Source organism: Galeopterus variegatus, unplaced genomic scaffold, assembly GCF_000696425.1.
Source record: "Galeopterus variegatus unplaced genomic scaffold, G_variegatus-3.0.2 Scaffold9372, whole genome shotgun sequence".
Classification (NCBI taxonomy): Eukaryota; Metazoa; Chordata; class Mammalia; order Dermoptera; family Cynocephalidae; genus Galeopterus; species Galeopterus variegatus.
Window position 1 is genome coordinate 52,622 of NW_007735483.1, and position 8,770 is coordinate 61,391.

The 8,770-nt window shown below is 43.6% G+C and overlaps 1 protein-coding gene across 2 annotated transcripts in view; it reads left to right on the forward strand.

The window, feature by feature from the left end:
* The window catches only part of ZFP64 (ZFP64 zinc finger protein), a 34,775-nt gene extending 26,005 nt beyond the window's left edge, over positions 1 to 8,770 (forward strand). For both annotated transcript variants that reach the window (XM_008593588.1, XM_008593589.1), the window contains exons 5-6: positions 1,085 to 1,336; positions 7,150 to 8,770. In XM_008593588.1, coding sequence (XP_008591810.1) covers positions 1,085 to 1,336; positions 7,150 to 8,432 — 1,535 coding nt within the window. In that variant the 3' untranslated portion in view covers positions 8,433 to 8,770. The remainder of the gene's footprint in view (positions 1 to 1,084; positions 1,337 to 7,149) is intronic.

Consider the following 8,770-nt stretch of genomic DNA (forward strand, 5'->3'; position numbering starts at 1 on the left):
GGTCCTGGCCCGGTGCGGGGGCGACACTGACGGTTGCGATCCGTTGCCGGACACGGAAAAAGACAAAAAGGAAAAAAAAAAAGGGTTTAAATTGATGTTAGCCCAGAGGTTTTTTGTACCAAAAAACGTACACACATAAAAAAAAAATTGGAAAAATATACATCAAAAAGTTAGCAGCTGTTCATGGGTAGCAAGTTGACATATGTATTAGTGAGGTTCAGATTAAGCTGCCATAACAAAGAACCCAAACACCAGCTCAGACAAGGTAGGGGTTTATGTCTGTCTCACATAACTGTCCAGAGGTGCAGGTAGCGTAGGGCAGGTAGGCGGCTCTGTCCTGGGAGATCGTCCAGGAACCTGAGTTCCTTTACCTCATTATGTTACCTCACTCAACCATCTGCACCTGTTGCCTCATTCCCATGTCTTGGCTGCAGCTGGCAAGAAGGCGGAAAAGAGAAGTAAAAGGCAAGCGATTTCCTTTCATAACAGGGACAGATTTCACTTTCTTGGCCCTTACTCTGATGCAAACTTAATGACAGAATCACACCCAGCTGAAAGAGAGGCTGGAAAATGCAGTCTTCAGCTGGTCAGCCACAACCTCTGCTAAAACCTGCGAATTCTTAACTTTAGGGTGCGTCTGTTGTGAAAAGGAAAAAGAAGAGACTGAATACAAAAAATGCAGTCTTCAGCTGGTCAGCCACGACCTCTGCTAACACTTGCGAATTCTTAACTTTAGGGTGCGTCTGTTGTGAAAAGGAAAAAGAAGAGACTGAATACAAGAAGAGACAGTTAGCAATTTCTTATTTAGTTAGCTGTACTTTAAAAATGTGTTTTAGTTCCTTCTATTTTTAACTAATAAGGAATTTATATTCATAGTAGAAAAAAATGAGAAAACACCAATAATGAAAATAGAAGAAATTTCCCCTCTCCCAAAATGTTAGCTCTTTGCCAATCATCCCACCAGCTTTGGGGGATTGTCTAAATGTTCTTCGGTGGTTGCATATTGCTTTTTTCTTAAGGCAATGGGAAATAAACCTTTTCCTTTTTAATCTTGTTTCCTGCTGCCATCTGTGTGTGCTTGAAGGAGACAAACCCCACAAGTGTGAAGTCTGCGGCAAATGCTTTAGCCGGAAGGACAAGCTGAAGACCCACATGCGGTGCCACACAGGTGTAAAGCCCTACAAGTGTAAAACCTGTGACTATGCCGCCGCCGACAGCAGCAGCCTCAACAAGCACCTGCGGATACATTCCGACGAGCGACCCTTCAAGTGCCAGATCTGCCCCTATGCCAGCCGCAACTCCAGCCAGCTCACCGTCCACCTCCGATCCCATACGGGTAAGTCCCGCCTATTGCTCTCAGTGCACCTCATTTCCCGTTGCTTAAATCATGAGCACCTTAAAGCATTTAGGCACAATATAAGAAAATGAGTTGGGGATGTTTGGTCATCCCGTGGTTTGCAGTTTTGCTTTTCGTCTGCCCAGAAGAGCCTTTCTCAGTAAAATAGGGAAGACTTCAAGTTTATAACTTTACATGTATCTTTATATAACTTTATAACATATTCACTAGTAAAGTGTGTAATTGAGGAGGTGCACTAAATGGACTAGAGATATAAGCAATGCATGTTTCATAAATTTCTGCATCATGGTTAGGCATTTCAATAATTTTTCAAGTAATACTCTGATTAGTTGAGCATGGGACAGCCTGATCAAAAAACACAGCAAAGTCAGCAGAGTAGGTAACTCAAATTATGTATGTTTTCCTTTTGGCACTTATATCAGTCAGCTATTAATACAGTGATGCTGCATAATAGCCATCACAAAATCTCAGTGGCATATTGTAATAAACATTTATTGCTCACATACTTCAGGTCAGCAGAGGGTTGGCTGCACAACTCTGTTGATCTTGGTTTGGCTTAATCACATGTGTGGGGAAGGCTTGGTGTCTCCTGACCTTGGTTGGGGATCTGCTGGCTGTGGGCTAGCTAGCTGTCCACTGTTCTTGGCTGAGGCCATCTGGCTCTGCTCTGTGCATCTCTCATCCTCCTCCTGGGACCAAGGACTAACCCAGTCTTGTCCTTCTCATGAGGATGGAAGAGGTACAAGCAAACAAGCCCCAAGTGTGAGCTCATTTCTGGTCTCTGTTTGCATACGTCTGCAAACATCACAATGGCTAAAGTAAGTCATGTGGTCAGCACTGGTGTCATTTTTGCAAATGACCACAGTCCACCTTTATCCCCTCCATCATTCACATCTCTCTGACATGCAAAATGCACTCACACTCTGTCAAGTCCCCCCACAAGTTGCATCCAATTATAGGATCAGGCTTTAAGACGAGGATTGTGCAATCTGCATCAGATCTGGATAGGGCTCCTCTTCACCTGAAACAGTTGAAGTAAAAAAACAAGTTGTCTGTTCCCACACACCCAACATACCATGGTAAAATCAAGCCAGAATGTTATGATAATTCTGCTGTTTGAAAGGGGAAGAATGGAGGCAGTTGGCATCGTTGATCTGTAGCATTTCTGAAATCTCTCTGGGCAAATGTACCCAGATGCCCCCACTCAGGAGATAGGGAATGTTTCTTGATTAGGCCTTGGCTCAGCTCCCTGGTTCTTGACTGTGCCCACTGGAACATCCTTTCCATCACCTTCCTTAGTCACTTCTGAAAAGGATGAGAAAATATACCTTTGAGAAACTTTCTCAGCCTGCCCCCTGACTACCAAAAGCTGGGGGACTTTTTACACTTTGTTTTAGTACCGGGTGGTGACTTTTGCTGGTAGACCTGTCTTAAAAACTTGTGACTTTCCTTTGTATCCACATGCCAGAAGCCGCATCCACAATTCTTTTGGAATCTTGTCTCTTTTTCCAAACTCAATTAAAAGGACTTTTGGCATGGGTGGTGACTTTTGCTGGTAGACCTGTCTTAAAAACTTGTGACTTTCCTTTGTATCCACATGCCAGAAGCCACATCCACAATTCTTTTGGAATCTTGTCTCTTTTTCCAAACTCAATTAAAAGGACTTTTGGCATATAACCTTCTCTGGGTTCTAGGAGTCCTTTTGTTCACCTGAGAGAATTTTCTTGGCACCAACTTAATTCTTTTGGAGATTTTAACAAAGAGTCTTATTTTCAGGCCCCTCATTTCTCATTTGGTCTTCATGCTGAGATCAGTTGCCTAGAAATGATCTTTGTTCCCAGGCTTTTGTCTTTCTTTAGACATCTGGCTGGAGATTACTTTGGAGATCTGGGTGGAGATGCTGGCTGGAGATAAGAAACTATATTCAGCAAATCTTTGACTTTCTATATGCCCTCTAAATTCTGCTTAGGAAATAACCAGTTCTTTTTCAAGTTTGTCTCTTTTTTGTAGTAACTCATCATATGCAGCTTATAAAACACTTTCATTGTTCTGCCTAGAATTTATTTCTTTTCTCAAGTCTAATACTCATTATGTATATTTTCTATCTTCTAAGTTACCACAGGTGACAGTTTTACCATATGTTTGCCATTAAATAGTGTGAATTGCCATTTTTCTAGTTTCCACCTGCAACCCAATCCCAAAACCAATGCTACATACTTTGGTTCTCTGTATGGCAACACAGAAATTTCTAGATACCATTATCTAGCACCCCATTCCTAGATACCAATATCTATATCTATTGTAACAGTGGTTCAGCATAATAAAAACCCTACAAAACCTCAGAAGATACAACTTGCCTTTTCTGCTCACACATAGGGGATCAGCTGGGCATCAAATAGGCAACTCTGCTGATCTTGGCTGGGCTCGCTTACAAGTCTGAGGATCTGCTGGCTATGGGTTGGCTGTTCACTGGTCTTGGCTGGGGAATCCTGCTCTGCTTCATGTGTCTGTCATCCTTCTGAGACCAGTGGGCTAGTCCAAGATTGACCTTCTCATGGCAATAACCAAGGTGTCAGCAAGCCTCAATGTACAAGACCATTTGAAGTCATTACTTGTGTTGAGTCTACTTAATATACCACTGGCCAAATCCAGTGACATGACTGAGCCTGTTGTTGTGGGTCATGGCAGGTCATCCTGCCCCTTTGGAGAGCATGCATTTACAGACATGGCAGAGGCCATGGCTACAGGGAGGGGTGGGTGGGAGGGGTGTTTGCGGACATTTTTGTAATCTACCACAGCAAGTTAAGACATTGGCGTCACTGACACACAACTGATTTTCTTCAGAAATCTTCCCCAGCAGCTAAAGGATTCATTTATGAAAGTGGTTCATTTTGACTTATAAGGATGAGCTTACCATTTAGACTAGCATCTTTAAATTGGCCTAGAGAGGTTGTGGTTTTTGAAAATTTAAAGTGTGCCATTTTTGCATTGTCTCCATGGAATGTTCATGTTCCTTTTTATTAATCTGTGGCACTTGTAAAATTGTAAATTAATAGGGTTCTGTTTTTTACCCTTCCGTCGATTTGATGACTATATCATCAGTCTCAACTTGAGAAAAATCTGTGAGCTTGATACATCAGTTGCTTATTCACTCAACATTCCTTAACCTCACTATGCCAGACACTGTGGGGATCAGGTAGTGGGCAGGAACAAACATAGTCATTAGCTTTGAAAATGTTACACTCCAGTGAGACTGTTTGACTAGTATCTCTCATTTAAGAAATAAGTTTACAATAAAAGAAAAAAAAAGAGAGATGATGATGAAGGGATTTAAGCCATTTGCTTTCATGTCAAAAAGTGTTAAGCTCTGCAACTCAGCTATGACATTTGGTTATCTGGTTTTTCTGGGTTTCACCTCTGCAGATTGCTAAAAAACAAAAAGACTGTCACTATAATTTGGGCAGAGATGTAATTGGAAAACCTACTAGAACATTCTGGAGCAGGGATTCTAACTCTGTGTGCAGACATCTACCCCCAGGAATCCATGAATAGAATTTGGGAGGTAGGTCCGTGAATGTGGATGGGAAAAAAATTCCACCTTCATTTTCACTAACCTGTACTGGAATTCGACATGTCCTTCAATTATAAAAATAAGCAACCAATCTGATAACAGTGCATAAGAACTTGTCAGTAGAAATCACAGATCTTTTCATAACAATCGTTGCAGATAGATCAAAATATCCTTTTACACTCTTCTCTATTTAGAAATTACTGTAGTTACTAGACCTGCTGCTAGGTCTTGTTCTAATTAATGCATTTATAAAGCACAAACATTATTATTTTCTCTTTTAATATTTTAATAATTGAATATAACTGATTTCTTTTCTATTCCTAATGTTTTTTAATAGTTTCTTTTGTGCATTTAAAACTTTATTCTGAGAAGGGTTCCATGGGCTTCACTAAACTGCCAAAAAGTGGTGAAGACATAAAAAAAGATTAAGAACAACATTCTAAGACAGAAAAAGCAAACTTTTTCTGTGAGGAACCAGATCATAAGTATTTCAGGTTTTGCTAGCCACCCAGTCTGACACAACCAGTCACCTCTGGCATTATAGCATGAGAGCAACCATATGTAAACAAATGGGCATGACTGTGTTCCAATAAAACTTTATTTATAAAAACAGACTGTAGGCAGGATTTGGCCCACAGTCTATAATTTGCCATTCCTTGTTCTCCAGGAACATGATCTAATGCATGATCTTGGTGGTATTTAATTATACAAAACATTGTTTAGGTTTGGGCTTCTCAGTTTTCTAGAAGCTTGTTAAATTGCTGCCTGCCATCTCTAATTGCATGTATTAAGCAGCTCATGGTGATGTTGTAGGCCCTATGCCAAAAAGCAGGAACACAATCCCAGTCTTTTGAGTTTATGGCCTAAGAAAGTGAACAAGGGTTAAATGTACAGATAATTACCTAGCATTAAGAATACCAGCCTTGGCCCGCTCACTGGCTGAGCGAGGCGTGGGAGCAACGCTGAGGCTTGCGATCCCGTTGCCGGTCCCGGTCCGGTACGGGGGCAACACTGAGGGTTGCAATCCGTTGCCGGACACGGAAAAAAGACAAAAATGTACAGATAATTACCTAGCGTTAAGAATACCAGCCTTGGAACCAGCCTGGGTTGGAATCCAAGCCTTGCTATATACGACTATATACATCTACAAGTTATGTAGTCTCTCTGGGCCTCAGCCTCCTCATCTGTACAACAGAGTAAAGAATAATATTTATAATCTTAACCACTTCAGGGGGATTTTACCAGCATCAAATGAGACTATTCTTGTGGAATGCTCAGCATAGCGTCTGCCATCCTGGAAGCAATTGAAGAATATTAGCAGTTGTTACTGTACTTGCTTTATTTACCAGCATCAAATGAGACTATTCTTGTGGAATGCTCAGAATAGCGTCTGCCATCCTGGAAGCAATTGAAGAATATTAGCAGTTGTTACTGTACTTGCTTTAACAATATTGAAATGGTGGGGAGGGGTCACTAATTTGCTTGAATTATCAATGCCTTAGATTAATTTGGATTTGGCATTCACTGAGGAAATAAATTTGGAATATCGTGTTCATTCAGATGTTTGCAATTTCATTTCCCCTGCTCATCTTTCGGCAAATATGAATTTAAAAAAGTAAATCAAGCAGCTGGATTTCCTAACTTCACAAGTAAAGAACACAGCTGGCAATGTGGGATAAATCAATTTTGCACAATAAACACGTCTTTATTAATAAAAATCTGCATGAAGTATAAGCTGGGTGTTTCCATCATTGTAAAAAGAATACTCCGCTGAGTGCAGCATGGAGCCGGCCTGCCCATCCGAAAATGTGTTGTTGAATCTGTTACAACATGTAACTCAATCAAAATCAACAGATTATGCAAAATTATGCAACTGTGAACCATTAACTAACAGAGTGGGCATATTAACTGTATGAATGATAGCGTGATTGGCTTAAAGAATGTGACAAGCATATTTGCAAATCTTATTTTATTGGGGACAATTAAATAGCCCTTTTCAATCTCCCATTTTTCTTCTGGGTTTTATAACGGTGGTGGTGGCTTAGGTCTGGGGAAAGAAGAGTTTTCTCCCCTTTCCCCCGCTCCCGGGGGCTGCCAGGAGCCACGGTTAGAAGGTCTCCACCCGGCTGCCTTGGTATAAGCGATTTTCTGATGTGTGCTTCGGGGGGATCCTCTGGTTTTTGCCTGCCTGTTCTTATCGAAACTCACCTTGTGTTGACAGGGGACGCCCCCTTCCAGTGCTGGCTCTGTAGCGCCAAGTTCAAAATCAGCTCGGACTTAAAAAGGCACATGCGGGTGCACTCGGGGGAGAAGCCTTTCAAGTGCGAGTTCTGCAATGTCCGCTGCACCATGAAGGGGAACCTCAAGTCGCACATCCGCATCAAGCACAGCGGGAATAACTTCAAGTGTCCGCACTGCGACTTCCTGGGTGACAGCAAAGCCACCCTGCGGAAGCACAGCCGCGTGCACCAGTCGGAGCATCCCGAGAAGTGCTCCGAGTGCAGCTACTCGTGCTCCAGCAAGGCTGCCCTGCGCGTGCACGAGCGCGTCCACTGCAGCGACCGCCCCTTCAAGTGTAACTACTGCAGCTTCGATACCAAGCAGCCCAGCAACCTGAGCAAGCACATGAAGAAGTTCCACGGGGACATGGTCAAGACCGAGGCCCTGGAGAGGAAGGACACGGGCAGGCAGAGCAGCCGGCAGGTAGCCAAGCTGGACGCTAAGAAGACTTTTCACTGCGACATTTGCGATGCCTCGTTCATGCGGGAGGACTCGCTCCGAAGCCATAAGAGGCAACACAGTGAGTACAGTGAGAATAAGAACTCGGATGTGACCGTCCTCCAGTTCCAAATCGACCCCAGCAAGCAGCCCGCCCCGCCCCTCACCGTGGGGCACCTCCAGGTGCCCCTCCAGCCCGGACAAGTGCCCCAGTTCAGCGAGGGAAGAGTCAAAATCATCGTTGGGCATCAAGTGCCCCAGACGAACACCATCGTCCAGGCTGCTGCCGCCGCAGTAAACATTGTACCACCCGCCTTGGTGGCCCAGAACCCGGAGGAACTCCCGGGAAACAGCCGGCTGCAGATCTTGCGCCAGGTCAGTCTGATCGCGCCGCCTCAGTCCTCGGGGTGTCCGAGCGAGGCAGGCGTGATGACCCAGCCTGCTGTCCTGCTGACCACGCACGACCAGACTGACGGAGCCACTCTGCACCAGGCCCTGATCCCCACGGCCCCGGGTGGCCCCCAGGAAGGCTCTGGCAACCAGACTTTCATCACCAGTTCGGGTATTACTTGCACTGACTTTGAAGGCCTTAACGCTTTGATTCAGGAGGGGACAGCTGAAGTGACAGTGGTGAGCGACGGAGGCCAGAGCATCGCAGTGGCCACCGCGGCGCCGCCTATATTCTCGTCCTCTTCCCAGCAAGAACTACCCAAGCAGACTTACTCCATCATTCAAGGGGCAGCCCACCCAGCTTTGCTCTGTCCAGCGGATTCCATACCGGATTAGTGTTTAAAAAACAAAAGGAGGGAGAAAAAAGGAATGACGGGGAAAAAAATCCTAAGTAGAATTCTATAAGAGGTTTGCTCTTAATGTTTTTAAGGATTGTTGTGAATCTTCCCAGCCCCATAATAAATTGTAATTTTATACCGTTCACTATAATTTTTAACACTGTAACAACTTTGAGACCACCTCTGAATCTCCATGTTATAACTGTTGTAGAATCTCCAATGTTACCAAGATGATTTCAATTCGTGGTTGGAATTACATGCATTCGGTAGTGAATACATTGTTTGTTTGCAACTTATTTTCCAACTCTAATAAAGGTTTTTTTCCATCTCATTAAA